The 20,349-nt window shown below is 53.8% G+C and overlaps 1 protein-coding gene across 5 annotated transcripts; it reads left to right on the top strand.

The window, feature by feature from the left end:
* Positions 1-1,891: 1,891 nt before the first annotated feature.
* Positions 1,892-19,159, top strand: Relt (RELT TNF receptor). 5 transcript variants are annotated; one of them, XM_051192365.1, is made up of 11 exons: positions 1,892-1,990; positions 12,043-12,112; positions 13,408-13,482; positions 13,605-13,771; positions 13,923-14,002; positions 14,789-15,046; positions 16,451-16,531; positions 16,775-16,856; positions 16,999-17,256; positions 17,682-17,880; positions 18,038-19,159. In XM_051192365.1, the coding sequence occupies exons 2-11, from the start codon at positions 12,047-12,049 to the stop codon at positions 18,083-18,085; spliced, it is 1,314 nt and encodes a 437-aa protein (XP_051048322.1). In that variant the 5' UTR covers positions 1,892-1,990; positions 12,043-12,046; the 3' UTR covers positions 18,086-19,159. The 5 variants fall into 5 exon arrangements, with proteins under 5 accessions (XP_051048322.1, XP_051048325.1, XP_051048320.1 ...); XM_051192368.1 differs by lacking the exon at positions 1,892-1,990 and adding an exon at positions 2,201-2,274; XM_051192363.1 differs by lacking the exon at positions 1,892-1,990 and adding an exon at positions 3,140-3,212.
* Positions 19,160-20,349: the final 1,190 nt, after the last annotated feature.

The raw sequence follows: 20,349 nt of genomic DNA, 5'->3' as shown, positions 1-20,349 counted from the left end.
TGCACTACTTGTGACCTGAATACAATTCCCAGAACCCAAGTTAAATGCTGTTACACAGAGAAACTCTGTCTCAAAAAAAAAAAAAAAAAAAAAAAAAGAGCTGGGTGTTGGTGGCACACACCTTTAATTCCAGCACTCAGGAGGCAGAGGCCAGCCTGGTCTACAGAGTGAGTTCCAGGACAGGCTCCAAAACAATACAGAGAAACCCTGTCTTGAAAAAACAAACAAAAACAAATGTGTGTGTGTGAGAGACACAGAGAGAGAGAGAGAGAGAGAGAGAGAGAAGAAAAAAGTTTCAGAAGTAGAGGAGGACATTGAGGCTACTCTGAGCACATCACCGTTCCCTATTATGGGTTTCCTCCATGGACTGTGTGTAATATGGGATCCTGGTATAGCTCCTGTACCCATATTTGGGGACACAAATGACATTGAATGGGCTGGGCCTTTTTTTTTTTTTTTTTTTTTTTTTTCCAAGACAGGGTCTCACTTTCTATTCCTGGGTGGCTTGCAATTCACTATCTAGACCAGGCTGGCCCAGAACTCACAGAGATTTGGTTGTCCCTGCTTCCAGAGCTCTGGGATGCAAAGCACATATCAGTAGGTCTGATGGAATCATGATTTTGACACCAGTAACTTGGAACTCTTTCTACTCTGTCCCAGAAACCTGGACTCAGCCAGGGAAATTGAAACTCTTCCCTCCCTCTCTTCACTCAGGTGTCCAGTTCTCCTCCTGGAATTTCCCAGACTCTGGGGACCTAACCTTTCTTCTGGGTTCTATGACTCGGATTCTATGACTCAAGTTTGTTTAGAATCCCACCCAAGCCCAACAGACCTGTTTACTTTCCTCAGTCTCTTTAGTGGGCTGTGATTATCCTGATCCTGGCCAGGCCTCTGACCCCATCTCTAGGTCCTCTGTGCTGTCTGAGTTTGCTCCCGGCCTTGCTCTCCTGGCCACCTTCGATTCCTTGAATGTACTGGGGGGAGGCTGTGGACGCTGAGCGGCTACTTCCTGTACTGACACACCATATCACACAGGACACAATTTAGAGGCAAGAATAAAATGCCCTGGCTTCCACAACTGTGTGTCATAGTACTAGGCACTCTTTGTTACTGTCATTGTTTTTGTTTGTTGATGTTTGTGAAATAGGTCTCGATATGTAGTCCAAGCTGACTTGGAATTCAGGAGCTTCCTGACTCAGCCGCCCAAGTCCTGAGATCTACTCTTGGCCTCCACTGGGCATTCTGAAGGCAGGCATAGATGGATAGGATAGGAAGAGTTGGACAGCGGGTATTAGGGAGAGGAGTATCACCTGTCCTACTTGGGGAAGGGACCAGCTGCTCTGGAGGAGGGTATATTTGCACCAGGTTACAAAGGAATTCCCTAGGTGAGCACTTCTTACAGACTCTTACTAACTAGGTGGGGGATTTTAGGAGCCAGCCTCATCCTCATCCAAGACACTGACTGAGGTGGTTCTCATCGACAACCAACTCCATAAATAAGAAAATTCCCAGGAATTGGCCGCTGTGGCTCTAGTTACGCAGCCGATAGTGACAGTACCCGAGAAGCATTCAGGTCTCGAGCACCTTTTCACTTCATCGAACAATCCCGAATTTCTTGGTTTGGCGACCCTCGACCTGCACCCCTCCCCCAAAGAGACGCATCCGAAAAGCATCCTGGTCGCCGCCCGTCCGTCGCGCGCATCCGTCCCTAGGAGGCTCGGGAGGTGGCGGTGTAGGGTAGCGCGGCCTGGCGGGAGAATCGTGAGCCCTTTGCGGGCTGGGGGGCGCGGGCCGAGGGGCCGCAAGTGGGGGCTCTGACGTCGGGGGCGGGGCCAGAGGCCGTGACGCGAGGGGCGGGGCTTCGCAGCTTCCCGGCCCGGCCGGAGATTCATTCAAAAGGCGCGCAGGCTGCGCGGCCGGCCCGGAGCACTCGCCTAGCGGGGCCCGGGCGCCGCGTCGGACGCGGAGCGAAGCTGGTGCTGCCGGCCAGGTAAGGAGGGCGCGCTCGGCCCGCAGCCACGCTCTGCGGCTCCGAGGAAGTTCTCCCGCGCGGCGGATGTGGCAGCCCCACTGTCCTGCCCCGTCCTGTCCCATCCCGGCGCCTCCCGCGTGCCCCAGAGCACCCCGGCAGCGTCCTCCCCGCACCGGCCGCTGCGCAGTCTCTCAGAAGGCGCGCGAGAGGAAGCAGCGGAACTTGGCGTGCGAGGGGTCGGTGGAACCCGGGAACTTGGATTGACACCAGAACCGGTTGCAGGACGGGACGGTGGCGCCTCGGTGCGGCTGCAGCGCGGGGCTGCCGGGAAGGGGGGGGTTCTGAACGGTGTCAGCCCGTGACTGTGGGTGACACGGCGCATGAGGCGGCCTGGCCCGGGTAAACGTGTGGCTGGGACACTGGGCGGTGACGCCGAGCCTAGCGGGCGACACAGAGGGGCTCTGTGTGTCTGAGACAGGAAGATTGTATGTATTTGATTGTGTGTGAGAGAGACCCCAGGTCAGTGGGGTTACTATGTGTGACTGCAGTGTGCCCGGGGCTAGCGCCACTAAAAATTGTTAGTATAATGTGGAAGAGAGGAACCTTAAATAAGTTGAGCAAGCCCTGAATCACGGGGTCACAGGGTGCGTACGGAGCCAAGTAAAGACACAGAGAATTTGTGTGCGTGTACACACGCGTGCGTGTGTGAGCCTGTGTGTGAGTGTGTGTGTCTGATTGACTTAGAACAGAGTAAGGAGACAGGAAGAACCTGACACCTTCCAGCAGTTGAGGGGACAAGGAAGATCAGGAGTCTAGGGAATAAATATCTCTCGAAGGCATCCTTCTTCAGGAGTTCAGTTTAGTGAGTTGCTTGCACCTAGCAGAGGAAGAGGAGGCCAAAAACCGAGCGGCACTGGATAGGATAGTGCCTCTAGCACAGGGAATACACACACACACACACACACACACACACACACACACACACACACACACACTCACTCACAAACTGAAGTCTCAGCATCTGGCTAGGCCCTTTCTGTATTTCTGCCTAGTTATCAGCTTCTGCCCCTGCTGGGCCTCAGTCTCCCAGTCTGCACAGAGGTGTGAATAGCCGGTGAATCATCACTTTGGGATCCTCTATTGTTTTTGGGTCAGTCTGCTCCTTTCTCCTTTCCCCTCCAGGCGGAAGGACTGCATTGGGGGCGGGGGCAGACTTCTGCTGGTGACACAGTGGCCCAAGGTTTGCATCCTTGCCCTGGTGAAAGGTTGGTAATAGTCTTGCCTGAAGCTGGTCAAGAAGATATCAGACTCCCACTGGAAAGCACCTGGTCTCAGTCCATAGACTTCTCTACTCAGCTCTCCAGCTCCCTGGTTGGAGAGAGGGAATATTTGTTCTCCAGCAATGAATGGTCTTGGAGTTCTTGCTGAATCTCCATCTGGGAAAGACCACTCTGAGGGTCAGTGCAATTCATGTGGAGGGGGTGACAACTGGGCTCCCTCTCTCCAGAGGTGGCAGTGGGGACCACACCTGATAGGAGTATGTGGAAGTTCTGCTTTCTGTAATCCTCTGAAATGTTTGAATTTTTGAGGGGGCAGTGGCAGGCTCTGTTGTAAACACTGTAATGTGCTGGAGTTTTGTTGTTGTTGTTGTTGTTGTTTGTTTGTTTTGTTTTTCGAGACAGGGTTCCGAGACAGCCCTAGTTGTCCTGGCACTCGATCTGTAGACAAGGCTGGCCTCAAACTCACAGAGATCGGCTTACCTCTGTCTCCCAAATGCTGGGGTTAAAGGTGTTCACCATCACCGCCACCACCTGTAATGTTCTGTTTTATTGAATCCTTGCAATGGTTCTGAGACATGGTGACTGTTATAGAGAAAGGAACTGAGGCTCAAAGAACCAGTGGCTTGTCCAAGGTCACATTGAGTCAGGACAGTGGAACTCAAGTGTGCTAACCACCTTTCTGTTAATTGCTCATGGGGGTATCTGAGCTTCCATCCCTCACACTTGGACTGGCAGGCCTAGCACAGGCATCCCATTATGAGTTTGCAGTGAGATAGATTTGTGTGCACACATGGCTGGCAAATTGCAAGTGGGTATTTTACATTGTCTTCCTGTCATCCCTCCCCTCCCCCCCAGCCAAGGATCACCAGAAAGACCTGGTTCTGAAGTATCTGAAGTTAGCAGCATAGCCCAGGGGTGGCAGGGCTAGTGACCCTCATCATACTTCACTCGAGGTTCCTATCACTCCCCCTATCTTTGACCTACCCATTTGCCTTAGTGGGGAGCCGATAGAGTGACCTGTGTTTGTACCCTCCCCTGTCTGGGTCTCTGTCTCCCCCTCCTTCCCAGAGACCCCTTCTGATTCTGATCACTGTTGATGCTTGGCCTGGGGCTGGGGATCAGGGTGTCCCTCAGTCTTCCCTGGAATGATTGGAGCTGTGCTTTTGGGGCTGTTGAAAATAGCTGGCTTGGTCTCCAGGGGCTGAGCCCAAGTTATTTCCATCCCCAGCATAGAGGTAGAAATAGCTCAGGGCCAGAAGGACAGAGGGGAGAAGGGCTAACTAAGGGTTAACCTTCCCTTCTGGCCCAACCTCGGTGGAGCCCCCCAGCTCTACTCTATGCCCCACCCAAGCCAAACCATTCTGGGAATTTGGGCCTCTGGGGATGACAAAGGGGCCAAGCTGGGTTTCTGTTTGGCTTGGTAGTTGCTAGAGGGAGATCCCTGTATCTGCCATTGAGGGGCTCAACTTACAGAGCCAAGAGTCAGAGCCAGCAGGCCCAGCCCCACTTTACATGGGGAGAGCCTGAGGTTCCAAGAATGGCAGGGCATGCCCAGCTCCTAGTCTTGTTGTTATAGCTCTCCTCTCCACTTTACCTCCTTCTACTTGATGTCTGGATCTTGGGCAGCAAGGGGAACAGGTTCTATCACAGCTTAGCAGCTCTGGCTCTCTCTGCATGTCCAATTGCTCTCTTTGGTTTTGGGTTTTCAGTGCTATGGATTGAGCCCAGAGCCTTCCTTGTGCATGCTAAATGGTGCTGCTACAAGGTAGGGCTGGGCTAGTTAGGAAAGCCAGTGCTACATCCCGCTGTGTGCTCAACCCCCAAAGCTACCAGATCTTTGCCCTGTCTTCCCAGAGATTCCTCAGTCCTAGCCATAGGCAAGGAAACCAGGAATCAAAGAGAAGGCACTTTCAAGACCCTAGTGCCACTGAACTCCAAACCCAGGTCTATGGCCTTGAAGTCAGGAATTCTTTCCTGGGCCACCCTGGGAAAGACGAGCACTCTATAAATAAACTGCCATGTGGCTCCCAGAGTGTCCTGGTTGGTTGGCACAGATGGAGGGGCCTTCTGTGGCCAATTAGAGGCAGGGTCCAAGCATGAGCTTGAGAAGGGACTAAACTTGGCCCTATGTATGCTCATGGTGGGAAAGAACTGAGAGCCTATGGACCCTGCACTCTGCCTCCTTACTTGCCTCCCTCAAGCAGCCTCCTCACTGGCTCTGGTCAAAGGAGATGGAGAACTGATGGCTGGGTGGGTCCCCTGATAGGAAAACTTCCTAAAGGGTGGAGTGGGGGCTGGGCCCCAGGCTGCTTGTGAAAAGTTGCAGTTAGCCTGTATGTTCTGGATCTTCACCCTACACCATGAGGTCAGCTGAGTAGGCACAATTGCCCCAAGTTATGGCAGGTGGGGCTGCATCTGAACTGCTGAACTGTCTCGGCTCAGTCCTCTCTTCCCGACTCTGTGGTCTGAGCTGTGTGGGTACCTGGATCTCATGCTGTTGAGACTTACAGATTTGGGTTCCTCACAGCCTGCTTTCCGGTACCCAAGCACCCGGGTAGCCTTGACTGGACATTGCTTGTTTTGAGCCTGAGTTCTTCCAGTGGCCCTTGTGAGGCTGTGGTGTTAGAACTGGTAGTGCTAGCCAGACGATGGTGGTGTACAGCTTTAATCCTTGCATTCAGGAGGCAGAGGCTGGTGGATCTCTTGAGTTTGAGGCCAACCTGCTGTACAGAGCTAGTTCTAAGACAGCCAGCACTACACAGAAAAATTCTGTCTCAGGAAGGAAGGAAGGAAGGAAGAAAGGAAGGAAGGAAGGAAAGAATTTAGCCAGCATTGCTTAAGTGAGATTCCAAATTTCCCTTCACGTCCTTTGAGGCCCCAAGACTCAAGAGGCTAAATGACCTGTTCAAGGTCACAGATCCACTTAGTGACAGAGCCAGAGCTTCAACTCAGATGGATGGACTGTCCCTGCGCCTAGCCTTGCCTTTGCTGGTGCTCTATGGTCATACACATGCCCGCCCAGGCCTCAGCACAGTTCCTCTGTGTAGGGTCTCGTTCCCCAGCACCCAAACCTCAGGAGTTGGAGAGTAAACAGGAGACCTGGGGTTTCTCCTCAGTCTTCGGTTCTAATCAGCCAAACTGGGGTGCTGGAGTCAGGTGAATGCTGAGCAGCCTGAGGCCATCCTGACTCATTAGCAACTCAATAAAAAGTGGAGGTGTGTGGCCAGGGCAGACTTCTGGGAGAGGTAGTGGTGGCGACTGAGGGGTGAGCCAGGTGTTTTCCTCCTGGGCCCTTGCTGTCCTGCCTTAGTGCCAGAGGAGGCAGTGCAGGGATGACCCGGGGTTCTTAAAGGTTGGTGTAGCTAAAGCAAACCCTTGAAAGCAGTGGGGTGCCAGGCGAGGTGACAGCAAAAGCTGACTTGTTGCTTGTCTCCTCTCCAGGCTTGGTAAGCCTTATTACCACCTTTCAGGCCAAGTTATTTTTAAAAATTTCTTTTGTATTGACTGGGTGGTGGTGTGGAAGTCAGCTGACAACCTGCAGGAACCCAGGTCATTCCGTGTTGGTGGCAGGTGCCTTAGCCACTGAGTTGTCTTACCAGCCCTACGCTAAGGTTCTTAGCTAGCTCAGCCTCAGTTTCTGCAATGGACCGTGGAAGCCTGTGTTGAGAGATCCAATGGGACTCAGCCTGGAGAGGAAATGGAATATTGGGGAGCTCTAGCTCTGTCCTGGGGGTGACTGCCTGGTCTCAGACACTGGCTTTTTTATTCCCAGGCTTGTCCTAGGAAGGAGGGAGACTGCATTCATTTCCTACTCAGATTGGAGGAGCTGGGAGAGCCATATCTGGCTGCCTCAGCCCTTTTCTTGCTGTAAGAAGTTAATTAGCCCTCTCAGCCCCTCCTGCCTGCCTTACCACCTGAGCTGCTGAAGTGCAGGCCCAGTGTCAGCCAGGAGGTCTGATGAGCAGAACAAACATGCCCAGCTCCTGGTGCCCTGAAGTGTGGGTAGCATGGGAAGAGAGCAGGGAGTGGGGATGCCCGTTTTCTGCATAGCCTGTAGGCAGCTTTTGTTTGTCTCCAGGCGGTCAGTCTCCACAGCAGCCCTAGGAGCTGTTCTTCCTGCCTCTGGGAATTCCCAGACTTCCCCAGTGTTCTTGCTTCCTGGAGTTTCTAGTGTTCTTTCCTGTGTGACCTGGTATAAAAAATTAGCACAATATCCAAAAGAACATGGGTGCAGGCAGTTCTGAGAGTCCCCTGTTGCTGCCAGGTGGGGTCCACACCTCCAGGCCTTGCCCAGGTCTTTCTAATAAACCTTCAGTTGAGCCACCATCTATCTGTGTGAGCCACCTTCTACGCACTTCAGCACTAGGCTTCCCGCCATCAGATTGGCAAGCTCTCTTGACTGTGTCTGCCTGCAGACTAGGTTTCGGGGTTGGAAGGCAGAGGTGAGGCAGTCCTGTTTATCCAGATCTGAAAAGGGAATGTTCACTTCTCTGACATGGATTGGAGGTGAGCCAGGGTGAGGGATAGACCCTGGCTGAGGTCAGCCCCTACTGTTAGGGAAGCCAGCAATGCCTTGCAGCCTTAACTGGAGCCCAGTGTGGGCACTGCCCTACTTCAGCCCTAGTTGCCAGGGAACCACCTTGCTAACCTGGATTTCTCTATAGATGTTGCCTTTGTTGCTGCCTGGTGTAGCCACTGCTGAGGAGGACCTGTGTCCAGCTGTGTTTCCAGGCAACCCTTGCCTCTAGAGGCTGCAGAACCCGCCTTCTTCCCTGCCTTACCCCAGGTGGGCCCTGATCGCACCTCCCTCTCCCAAGGTGCCCTCACTTGGCTGGCTGCTCACCTGCCTGCCTAGAGGCAAATCACTCAGGGTTTCCCTTCCTCTGCACTCCCCTTCAGGATTCCCATGACCTGGGTTCAGCATGACCTGGGCTCTGCTTGCCAGTCTTCCCAGATCCCTCTCCTATACTTCCCACTCCCAGCGTGGCCCACTGGGTATTTCCTGTGTACTTGATCTCTTGCTACTCATTGATCACAAATACAAAAGAGAATTTCCCTATGCCTTACACTTGCTCTTCCTTTTTAAAAGTTTGCAGATGGCGAACTGCGGCATGGTGAAGAGTGTGCACACTTATTGAGGGCTCTCTGTGCCAATCCTGTGTTGAGAACTAAATGTGAATTCTCTCATGAGCCGTCTGCACAGGGCCTCATAGCTTCGCAGCCAGTGAAGAGCACAGGAGGGCAAGCTTGTGTTTAGTGATGTTTCCTCAGGTTAGCTTCAGATGCAAGTTAACAACATTGCCTCTGGGCTTCTCTACCCGCAGTGGGTGCCCTGTGGCCTCTGGCATAGCTGAAGACATCTTTCCTACTTCTCATCCCCAGTACAGCCCACACCCAGCATAGCACTGGGCACAGGGGACAGCTTGTGGTGAGAAAGGGGGCTGGGCAAAGGGCACCATCGCCGAGGGGAGGGGGCCTCCAGGAGGAAGTGACTTTGAACTGCGCTCTGGAGGAAGAGTAGGTGTTGACCAAAAGTGATAGGAGGGGTTTCTGGGCAAAGGAAACAACAGGTAACACACATCTGTGGCTTGAAAGAAGCTTCAAGTCGCTGAGAAAGAACCCTAAGGTGGCTGGTGTATGTGTCCATGCTGTGTAAGGTTTTCGGGGGTGTGCTGGGACACCATTCTAAGGGTGGGTGGGGGAGCTGGCTCAGGGCACGGCACACCCACATCTATCAGGACACCTAGGCCGCAGGTAAGAGTGATCCAGAGGTCAGAAGTGGACAGAGGCCTTGGAACATCTCAGGGAATGTGCTGGGGGTGGGGGGGCTTGGCTGGGGCTAGGGGTAAACCCACAGATTCAGTTCTAGGAAAGAGGAAGCCGCCTGAGGCCTGAGCAGGCAATACAGCTTCCTCTTTCTGTGAGGCCTCCAGGGCTGCTCCGCTCTGGGGCAGTGTCTACTGGCAGCTCCTTCTGCAGTTTGGAGCCCTGTTGCAGCTTTGCAAATTGGCTTGTACTCAGGGAATTTCTGTTCTAATTGTTTGGGCACTTTTCCAGAGGGTTAGGTTTAAGAAAGCCCCCTGAGTCTCCAGAGCCATTTGGTTGAGGTATCCAGTTCCATGCCTGGGTTGGGGGCTGGGCTTTGCGGTGAATAAAACAGACATTCCTACCCTGGCTGCTGTCTGGTTGGGGGTGGGTAGGGGGAGACAAACAAGCCAACAAATACTTAATTACCACCCCTGGGGGGTGTGGGGAGGAAGTCCCATGATCCGCTTGAGGCCCATTACCTGGGTTAAGCTTCATGACAGGCTTCAGCCACGGAAGGTAAACAACCTATTCTGCAGATGAGGAAACCAAGGCTAGGGAAGCTGGGGGCTCAGGTCCCATAGGGAATTAGTGGCTGTGTGGATGCTCAGGGCTAGGAGATGGAGGAGCGCCTGTGAGCTAACTTCCTTCTCTGCTAGAACCCTACCTCTTTAACCCTGTGTGGCTAAGGTGACTCCTCTCCCGGGTGCCCTGGAGCTGGAAGGGCTTTGTGGGCATAACCCTTCTCTTGGGCTTCAGTGTTCTCATTTCTGTCTGCTCATGTAGCCCCGAGGAGGTGTTAGGCCTTGGGGATATCATTGACTGCCTGGTCTTCTCAACAAGGAAGTAGGGGGCCTCCACTGACCCCTGCTAACCTAGGGGCTTCTTTGAGCTTGTTTTCCCATGGATTTCTAGGGCAGTAGCTTGGATGCTAGGCAACTGGGTGTCAGAGGTTGCAGCAGCAGGTGTATGCATGCATGCATATGCCTGAGCAGGCTGATGGGGATGGGGGGGCTCAGTCTGGGAGAGAGAGGGGGCCATGCAGCCAGACTGGAGTAAGTGCCAGTTTTGTGGTAATTAGAAGGTGCATAATTACAAGGCAAGGGGTGCTGGGCGGTGGCTGTCAGTGGATATGCCTGAGTGGGCTCACTCTGGCTTTGAGGCTGGGCCTCTGGACCCTCACTTTCCTCTGGGAAATCTCAAGATCACTCAGTCTCTGTCCTGTCTGTAGATGAGCAGCCGTATAGCCTCTCCTTGTGGCTCAGGTCACCCAGAAGGTGCTGTGAGTGTCTGGGTTGCCCGGGGACAGAAAGGGCTGCTGGGGCTGTGAGCGCGCTGCAGGGACACCTGAAGAGTTGGAGTTTGTAGTCAGGTCTGTGATGGTGAGATCCTCTGAAGGACTGTGGTGGGGCATGGGAGATAGTCTGGAGGGGACACAGATCCTTGGGAGGGTTTAAGGGACACTGTGGTGCAGAACCTGGAAGGCAGTTTTGTGACTGAGTTTGAGGAGGGAGAGGTCAAGGGATGAGTCAGGAGTACCATCTGTTGAGTGTTGACTGTCACATGTGGCCTTTACCTACTCTGGAGCCTGTCCTTCCCTGTCCCTGGTTTCCCCTTAGTTGGCCTGGAGCCCAAGAGGGGCCTCCTGCCAGGGACCTGGAGAGTCCCTGGATGATGTGAAGCCAGCTCCTCCCCTTCCCCTGGGTGTAACTCGAATCCCTGACCCTGCTGAGGTCTTTGTGGGGCCAGGCCCAGGTCAGGTGGCAGATAGGTTTCTCTGTTCCACTCTTGTTTCCAGCTGGGAAACCTGGCCACCAGCAGAAAGGGGACTCTGTGGCCTGGAACCTCCAAGAGCAACAAGTCCTCTCCAGGCCTGGCATTAGAACGGCCTGTGATCCCCTTGTCCAGTGGTGTGTGTGTGGGGTGGGGGCTGAGCACCCTTGGGTTTCAGTGGTTACTCATAGCTTGTATTGTGGCTTGATGAGCATCCTAGCCTAGTCTCTGACCCTGACTCTGGAAAATACGCTTTTCTGTATTTTCTGTTGTCTATTCTGAATCCTGCCATTCTAATTGTGTCAATTGGCTAAAGACTGCTCCAGAGATACTGCTGTCTGGACAGGGAGCTTCACTCAGCCTGGAGCAGGTGGGCTGGGGAGCTGGCACTGATGAAGAGTCTCTGGAACATCTCACAGTGGGACCATTGTTTCTTAGTCAGTTTGCCATAGCGTCCTCTGAGATGGAGCTCCCCATGGACACTGGTGTTCATAATTCCCTAGTGCAGAAGCATGCCTGTCTATAGGAGGTGCTGGAGAGGCTCCAGGAGGCTGAATGCCAGATTGTCACCCTCCCTCCCAGGCCCTGCCATCACACATGGGCAGGCAGAGATGCAAACACATAAGCCCAGGCCTGGGAGGGTGTGGGGGGGAGGTGGGGAGGTGTAGAGGAGAAACAGGCCTGTGACAGAGTAAGTAGGGTAACAGCCTTCAAGCCAGACTTCTAGAAGTACTTCCACATAGAGGCCTTTGAGTTGACTTTGAAGTAGAACCTGTGAGAATTCAAGGCAGAGTGTGAGAGTGGCCTGAGAGCTGTGAGAGGTTGGGGTTATGAACAGGACTAAAGGTGGTGTAGCCATCTTAGACACCCCCCCCCCCCAGCCCAGGCCTTCCCCAGCTTCCTTCCTCTTGTCCCTCCTCTGATGCCTTAGGACACCTGGCTGTTTATGGAAGGGGAAGGAAGCACTTCCTGCTGTGGGAAACCTCCTGAGCTACAGAGAGAGCCCTTAGCTTCCCTCCTATCTCAGCCAGTCCTAGAAGGCTGGCCCTAAACAGGTCAGTCCCACCTCTGCTCAGACCTGCATCCTGCCATGGAGGACAAATGCTTGCCCAGCACCCAGCAGCAATCCAGTCATCTTGAATGTGGCTTGGAGGGAGACAGCAGCTGCCTGCCTGCTCTGGCCGCTCCCTGAGCTTCTTTTATCTGCCCTAGGTCAATGTCGCTCCAGGGCCTGATGATGAAGCGGACCTTGCTATGCTGGCCCCTGTCTTGCCTCTTCGTGGTGAGTTGGAAAAGGGCCCCAGAGAAGCTAGAATAGGTAGAATCTGAAATGCACCCCAGCACTCCAGAGAAGGAGGTGTAGACACTGCTCAGGAAGCTCAGGCTCTGGCAGACTTAACACTTAATTTTTTCTTGGAAGATCTGATGAAGATCTGCCTGCTGTGCAGTCGTGACCCTGTAGAGACAGACACACTCTCTCCTACTCACCTCAGCCAGGGTTATAGCTTTCCCAAGCAATTCCCGCATGAGCTGAAGGTATTTCCTAATGTTTAGTGTTTGCAGGCATCGTTGATGGCAAGGTGCTTGCCTCAGGCAAGGTGTGGGGCAGAGCCAGGAGAGGTTCTGGAAGAAATTGAGTACCTTAGTACTTCATACTGGCTGTAGGGTCTGTATTAGTTTAGGGAAGCTCAGATTCTGGGGCTGGACTCAGAGCCCTTGGGGTCTGTCTGGTCTTTTCTGCTGTGGCTCTGAAAGCTCAGGGATAGCAGGCTGAGGTCTCCAGGAAGCAGCCTCTAGCCTTAGCACGTGCTGGTAGCCAGGCCTGACATTGTCTTCAGGGTAGCTGACCCTGCTTCATGCCTGGTGCCCCCTAGCCCTAGCAGCTGGGGCCAAGTTGGAGGACAGGGTCTTACCACAGCACGAGTTGGGCAGGTAGTCCATTCGTTTGAGTAGGGAACAGAGTGAGGTCAGCAGAGAGGGGATGGTAACCCATATCTAAAACAGCCTTCCTTTGGAACATGGCATGCCCTGTTTAGGTGCAGGGTATGAATGGGATGGCCTTGGCACAGGGGGAGGTCACAGAGGAGGATGTGGTCTCAGACTGAGCCCGGGCCCAGAATAGTAAGTAAGCACCAGCTGCAGACTTGGCTGTAGGCATGATAAACAGAGGGTAGTTAATGACATGCCCAGCTTGGGGTAGGGGGGTGTGCAGCAGGAAGGGAGACAATCTCAGAGGAATTCGGAAGCATTTCCTCCTCATCTGTCTGGGGTGAGGAGGTGTAACTCATCTGAAAGACCTATAATTCAGAGGCTCGAGGGCTTGAGGTCCTGGTCCTGTCTGGGGCTTTCCAGTACTTTCCAGAAGCAGACATAATTCCCTCTCTCTGCCTAGACACTGGCAGTGCAGTAACGGCTGAGGTCAGCTCTCAGGGTGCCCTGCAGCTGAGCAGGGAGCCCGTGTGGTCTGCGCTTCACGCTCTGTTCAGGGTGTAGGGAGCCAGCAGATGACCCTGCAGCCTCGTGCCTAACCCTTTCTTCTGTCACCTTCTCTCCTATGTCCCACCTGCATTCTTCCAGCTGCTGCCCTGGCCTCTGGCCACTCCAACATCAATAACTCCTTGGCTGTGTCCTCCCGGCAAGGAGCCTGACCTGGTGAGCGATGTGCTGCCCTGTCCTGGGAAGACTCACTCCTGAGGCAGAGGGAGGCCTCAGCTTCGATGCCCAGGGGCCTTAGGTCTGGCTCCTGGCCCTGTAATCTTTTTCCTCTCCCACAGGACCCAGGGCAAGGCACATTATGCCGAACCTGCCCGTCAGGCACCTTCTCAGCCTCATGGGACTCCCATCCATGCCAGCCTCATTCTCGCTGCAGCCTTCGAAAGAGGTTGGAGGTCCAGGCTGGCACAGCAACTCACAATACGGTGTGTGGAGACTGCCAGCCTGGGTAAGCACAGGGTGAGGGTGGGGCTCACGATGGGCTCTCGGCCCACCCTGATGAGCCTCTCTTCCTGCCTATGACATGGATGGGTGGCACCATTGAGGGCACTTGGTAGAAAGGAATCCAGCATTTCCAAGGACATCTTCCCTCTCTGCAGGTGGTTTGGGCCTCGGGGAGTTCCTCATGTTCTTTGTCAGCCATGCTCCAAGGCACCTCCAAGGACTGGTAGCTGTGACGGTGAGTGGTACATGGTGGGGTAGGAAAGGGGGTCAGTGAATTTGAGCCTAGGAATCCCTGCAACATCCATATAGGGACAGGAGGGTCCTTCCCAGCCCATAGGAGAGCAGGCAGCCAGAAGGTGTCTAGTAACATGGTCTGCCACCCTGCCTTTGAGTGATTGAAACCATCCAGCATCTGGCAGCTGCCATTAGGGTTGCAGGTTCATATTCTATATGGTCCTCTGTCCCCATTCTCTCCATAAGAGCCCTACAGATGCATGTGAGCATGCACATGTACCCATACCTGTGGACACATGACTTCTCACCACAGAGCTACTAATTATGTGCCATTGCAAGGAGGAACCCTGTGTCCCCTTGTCTAGGAGTGTGCCGCATGATTGTATCTGCTCACTCCATGTGAGCATGAGGGGCAGATGTAGGTTGAGCCCCAAGGAAGCCTCACTGGGTAATTGATTAGGCGATCAAGGAAGACAGACGTGAGCTGGCTTTTGTCTCCCTGGTGTGGTAGGATGGACTGTCTTAGGGATATCAGTTTTCCCCTAGCTCTGTGCTCAGGTCCTTGGGCTTGCTGCCATCACTCCTGCTCCTAGCCTCCTATCCTGACCTACCCAGGGCTCCCAAGGCTAGGCCAAGGCAGGACATAGGGAGAGATTACCATGTGTCTGTGTAGTGAAGTGGGCAGACACAGCAGGTCAGGTGGAGACTGAGGAGGGACAGCTCCAGCCTAGCAACTTCTTTATGTGTTTCTCTCTGCTGCCTTGTTTCCATTCTCTGTGGTGTTCAGAGTCTGGGCGGCGGGCCCGGCGTGGTGTGGAAGTGGCAGCAGGTCCCAGTAGCAGTGGTGAGCCTCGGCAGTCTGGGAATGGCACCCGGGCAGGCGGCCCTGAGGAGACAGCTGCCCAGTATGCGGTGATTGCCATCGTACCTGTCTTTTGCCTCATGGGGCTTCTGGGCATTCTGGTGTGCAACCTGCTCAAGCGGAAGGGCTACCACTGCACGGCCCACAAGGAAGTTGGGCCCAGTCCTGGAGGAGGAGGCAGTGGTAAGACCTGACTAGGTCCAGGTGGGAGGCCAGGGGCTTTGGAAGGGATCTTCTTGGCCTATGGTCTGACAGGAGAGGCCTCCTGGAGGGGTCATGCAGCAGCTTTGACGGCCACAGTGCAGACTGACATGGGCTGAGCTATGGTAACAGGCAGAGGTAAAGTCGTAAACTGTCAAGTGGCATTGGTGAGATTTCTGCCCTGGCTGAGGCCCTGCTCCACTGTAGGGTTGGAACTCTACAGGGGCAGCAGGCTCCAGTTGTCTGGTTCAGAGTGACCTCTGGCCTCTAGTCTAGAGCAGGAGAATGCCCTGCATCAGGAGGGCTGGCAGGGCCTATCCTGGCAGGCACTATGCAGGGCTCAGGTTTCGGCTCCACTGTGGTTTGAGATACAAGTACTGGAACCAGAGGGAGAAGGCCTGGGCTTTGGACGGGTCGCTTCTTTTGTTGACCAATGCCTCCTGAAGTGTAGAGACCTTGTGGGCAAATGCACTTCTCTGGGCCCTCAGGAGCCTTCTGACCAAGTCAGCAGAGGCTTAACCTCTCCCATGCCAGCTTTTCAGAGCCCCTTCCAGCTCCCAACTCTGAGTTATGGAGGGAGTGGGCAGGAAGGTGTCAAGTCAGGGCCATTTTTAAATTGTTGGAATGTTTTATTTTTAATTATGTGTGTGTGCGTGTGCGTGCGTGTGTTCTGCCTGCATGTGTATGTGTATACATGCAGCAGGTGTGTGCCTGGTGTTTAGGGAGGCCAGAAGAGTGTATAAGATCCCCTGGAGCTGGACCAGACAGATTTCAGCCATCACGTGGGCACTGAGAACAGGATCCTGCTCCCGCAATAACGAGTACTCTCACCCATGAGCCATCTCTCCAGCTCCAAGTCAGGGCCATTTTAGTAGGACTGCACTTTTCTGCTAGCCGAGTGACTTTGAATATTGGCTGCTGCCTGGGTACCAATTTTAGAAATATGCTGCTGGTTCAGGACCCATCACAGCAGCCCATTCTCACACACTTGAGGTTTGAGCCTAGAGCTGTAAGTAGTTCCATGGAGAGTGTGGAGTGTAGAGAGGTAATGGGCCTGGAAAGGGGTTGGGAGTTCTGAGCCAGGAGAGCCCATAGCTCCTCAAGGCCAAGAAAGGAACAGTGCCTACCCGGAAGAGCCTGGTGCAGTCTGCAAGGATGGCGTTTTTAGATGGTCCTGAGAACACTGAGCCCTTGGAGTTGCTGGGTGCAAGATAATAACTTTTGAATCTAGGTGAGGCTTATGGCTCTTGTCACCTGAATGCCACAGTGGAGTCTTCCTCAACTCTGAGCAAGGTCTGTGGCGCCCTCTGCCAGCAGATCCTGGTGTAGCTTGGGAGCCCTGAGTCCCTTCTTTCCTAGATCATGGATTCCTTTTCTTTCATCCAGGGATCAATCCTGCCTATAGGACAGAGGATCCCAACGAGGACACCATTGGAGTCCTGGTGCGCCTGATCACAGAGAAGAAAGGTGAAGAGAGGGTCTTTCTGTTTTACCCCATGCCTGGGAGTGGAGGGTCCTCCTGGAGCCTTAGATGATGTCTGGGAAAAGTCTCGTTTGCCTCTGCCCTTGACTGGTGAAGGATGGAGGAAGAGCACATAGTTCAGGCCTGGGACAGGGATGCAGGAGTAGGCAGGGGCTATCTGCTGAGTTGTTGGGTGGGGTGCCTGCTCCTTCACTTTGGAGCTGGGTTCTGACTCCACCTGCCCACAGAGAATGCAGCGGCCCTGGAGGAGCTGTTGAAAGAATATCACAGCAAACAGCTGGTGCAGACAAGCCACAGACCTGTACCCAGGTGAGGGTGTGCCCTGACATAATCAGCTTGCCTCCTGGGGATCCCCACTTGGGTCTTTTCCTTTTCATGTCACCTGTGTCCCTTTACTTGTTGGAGTCTCCCACCCTGGCTTCCCTAGTAACCATTTCTACTCTTCCTGCAGGCTGTTGCCGGCCTCTCCCAGCATGCCACACATCTGCCCACATCGCCACCACCTCCACACTGTGCAGGGTCTGGCCTCACTCTCTGGTTCCTGCTGCTCCCGTTGCAGCCAGAAGAAGTGGCCAGAGGTGCTGCTGTCTCCTGAGGCAGCAGCTGCCACCACTCCTGCTCCCACCCTCCTGCCCAACCCGTCTAGGGCTCCCAAGGCTAGTGCCAAGACAGGACGTCAGGGTGAGATCACCATCTTGTCTGTGGGCAGGTAAGGTGGGCACAGACATAGCAGGGTCTGGGAATAACTTGACAGCCTGGAGACAGGAGGTCCATGGGTCAGCTTAGTTCTCACTATCCTCTCCTGAGCCTCTCTGGATAATATGGGTGGCCAAAAATGCCATTGTTTCCCAGCTATGCTATCTCACATGGATATTGGGTCCCTGAGACATGGTCTTGGTGTTATCATACCCGGGACTTCTTAGGCTAAGGGTCTGCCCACCTCTAACTAGATGTGGGGCTGCTGGGAGCTGGGCACAAACAGCCTTGCCTCTGGGGGGGGGGTCTAGAAAGGGCTCTTGTACAATGTAACAGGCTCAATCTGTGATCTTCAAAGCTGCATGTGACCTAGTAGGTGCCTTCTTTGTCCTAGGCTCCCTCTCTGATGTGGGATGTTGGTACCACCTCTCCCTACAGGTTCCGTGTGGCTCGCATTCCTGAGCAGCGGACCAGTTCATTGTCATCTGAGGTGAAGACTATCACGGAGGCTGGGCCTTCAGGAGGTGATCTTTCTGACTGCCCACAGCCTGGTCTTCCCCCTGAGCAGCGGGCACTGCTGGGTAGTGGCGGAAGCCATACTAAGTGGTTGAAGCCCCCAGCAGAGAACAAAGCTGAGGTGAGAGCTATGGGTAGACTTCCTGTTAGCGCCTGGGTCAACCCTGACAGGACAAAGGCCTGAGTAGGCAGTACAGGGAGCTCTGGGTAGCTGCCATTTTTCTAAAGCCCAAATGGCTTCCTGACTCAGCTCTGTGCCCTCAATCCTGATTCCCCAGGAGAACCGCTATGTGGTCCGGCTAAGTGAGAGCAACCTGGTCATCTGATGGGCTGTCTAGAATTAGACACTCTGCCCTGCCCTGGGAGGTTCTGAAGGCTTCCTGCAGGACAGAGAGCTGCAGCTGGGACTGAGGACCAAGATGCAAAGGCCTAACAGACAAAACAGCGAAGGCCTAGGCCTGGAGGTGGGGCCGTCCGCCCCACTGAGGAGGCAGCCTGCGGCACAGCACGTGAGCAGGAGATCAAGAGCCCACCCCATCCCTGCAGCCCCAGTTACTTCCCTGCAGGGCATCCTAACCCTGTGCCTGTCCTGAACATATCATAGGAGCCCTCTGTCCCCTAGGAGTCTGGTTTGGTGGAGGAGTGGTGACTGTACGTGGTCCCTAGCTTGTGCCTTGAGAACTAACCACTCTTGCCATGTCCTGGACCCTGGACATGCATCCCTCTCTTCTGGCAGGCCCTCGAAAGGGGAGGGGTAGCAAAGAGCCCTGTACTGGTGGCGGAGTACTTGGGTTCCAGCATTTCTGACTGTGAAGTTGGGGGCGGGAGGAGAGTTCAATTCCTAAGACCTTTCCCGTTCATTGCGGGTTCTGGGCTGAGTCCTGTTGGAGGGAGCTTGACGTTGCTACCCTCCCATTAGTAGCTTTATCTGGCCTGTTTTTGCTGCTTCCTGGGCCTTGGCCTTCAAGGCTCCCATGGGACTATTATGGCAATGCCTACAGAAGGGGCTTAATGCATGTGCCTGCCCCTACCCTGCTATTTTTAATGAAACTGAAAAATGACCTGACTTGTACAAGGCTCTGGTACAGAGCCGCAGGCCACCCTGCTGCCTTCAACTCTGGAGCTGCAGAGAGAGGAGGATGGCAGGCTAGAGAGTGCCTCTGGTCTGTGGTTGCCATGCTTCTGTGGTAGTGTCTGCCTGCCTGAGCTTTAGGTAGCAGGGATAACTGCCAATCCAGCCTGTCTTAGTCTCTACTCTGGCTCAGGACCTGGTTATTTATGTGGGCTGCGCAGGCGCAGGGCCCACTGCCCATCCCATTTCTTATTTATTGAAACCTGCTGTTGACTGTCCCTACATCTCCAGCCCCACACACCTGAGTAATAAAAGGTGGAAAATGTTATCTTGAGGCGCTTCCTTTCCCTGTTCCCACCCTGGACACCTCATGCTTCCAGGGGCCTGGCCAGCTGTGCTATGTAGTGCCCTTCCCTTCATCAGCACCTTCCTCTGAAGCCAGGGAGAGGATTCATTTCATTCTCACCAAGGTCCCCAGAGGCCAGGCTTCCCAACAGAAATACAGACTGGGCCATGTGTGTGTGATCGAAAGTGTTGTAATAATCATTCCAAAAAGTTTTTTTTTTAAAGGTAAAGTTAATTTTAATATTTTTAACCCAGTATACCCTGAATGTTTTCATTGCAATATAAAATATTATGAAAATTATGAACAAGCTTTTTTTTTCAGTTTAGAGTCTTATGTATTTTACACATCTTGACATGAATTAGCATATTTTGAGGGCACAGAAGCCATGTGGTGAGTGGCAACAGCCCTACAGTTAGCAGCAGTCATGTAGAAGCTCAGAGTGTGGGAGGGGGATGTGCAAAGGCCAGGCCAACATGTGTGGAGGGCTGGAGGGCCCTCCGCAGCAGTTAGGACGAGGCAAAGCCCTGGTCCTCCTGGTCATGCTGTACAGGAAGGAACACCTGAGCAGGAAGCTGTTGGAGCTGTCTGGGTAACAATGAGGAGACTTCTAGGGCTGACCTACTCAGACTCTTAATGCTTCTAGAGCTCTGGGGTGATGGACCTGGGTGACAGGAATAGCTTACAACCATTTGGGTGGGTATTTACAGCCGACTGGGCAGAGACGGTCCATATTTTAGAAAAAGGTCTCAGGGTAGATCCTAGGGCCTGGCAATAAGAAATTGATCAGGTCCTGGTGGCCAAGGAAGGGTATAGTTTGGGGAAAGTTGGCTGAGAGGTCAGGAAAGCTGTCCTGTGCCTTGGGTGGGGGGAGAGGGGTGGTGGACAGGGCCTTAGTGTGGTTCCTAAGGGGTGTGATGAGAGCCGAGCCAACGCTAGGTAAACCAAGGGGTAACATCCCATACCAAAGCAACCATGGCTGGTGGGGTTTCAAGTTAGGGTTTTGTTAATATATTGCATTATTGTTTAATATGGGAGAGAATACCACATGGTTGTGCGCACCTTTAATCCCAGCACTTGGGAGGCAGAGGCAGGCGAATCTGAGTTTGAGGCCAGCCTGGTCTACAGAGTGAGTTCCTGGACAGCCAGGCTACACAGAGAACCCCAGTCTCTAA

Source organism: Phodopus roborovskii, unplaced genomic scaffold, assembly GCF_943737965.1.
Source record: "Phodopus roborovskii unplaced genomic scaffold, PHOROB, whole genome shotgun sequence".
NCBI lineage: Eukaryota > Metazoa > Chordata > Mammalia > Rodentia > Cricetidae > Phodopus > Phodopus roborovskii.
This window is presented reverse-complemented; position numbering and strand designations above follow the sequence as displayed.

Coding starts and splice junctions, on each gene's coding strand:
- Relt (XM_051192365.1), top strand. CDS start 12,047: ATGTCGCTCCAGGGCCTGATGATGAAGCGGACCTTGCTATGCTGGCCC. Junction 15,047..16,450: donor TCCTGGAGGAGGAGGCAGTG/GTAAGACCTGAC, acceptor TCTTTCATCCAG/GGATCAATCCTGCCTATAGG. Junction 17,257..17,681: donor ACCATCTTGTCTGTGGGCAG/GTAAGGTGGGCA, acceptor CTCTCCCTACAG/GTTCCGTGTGGCTCGCATTC.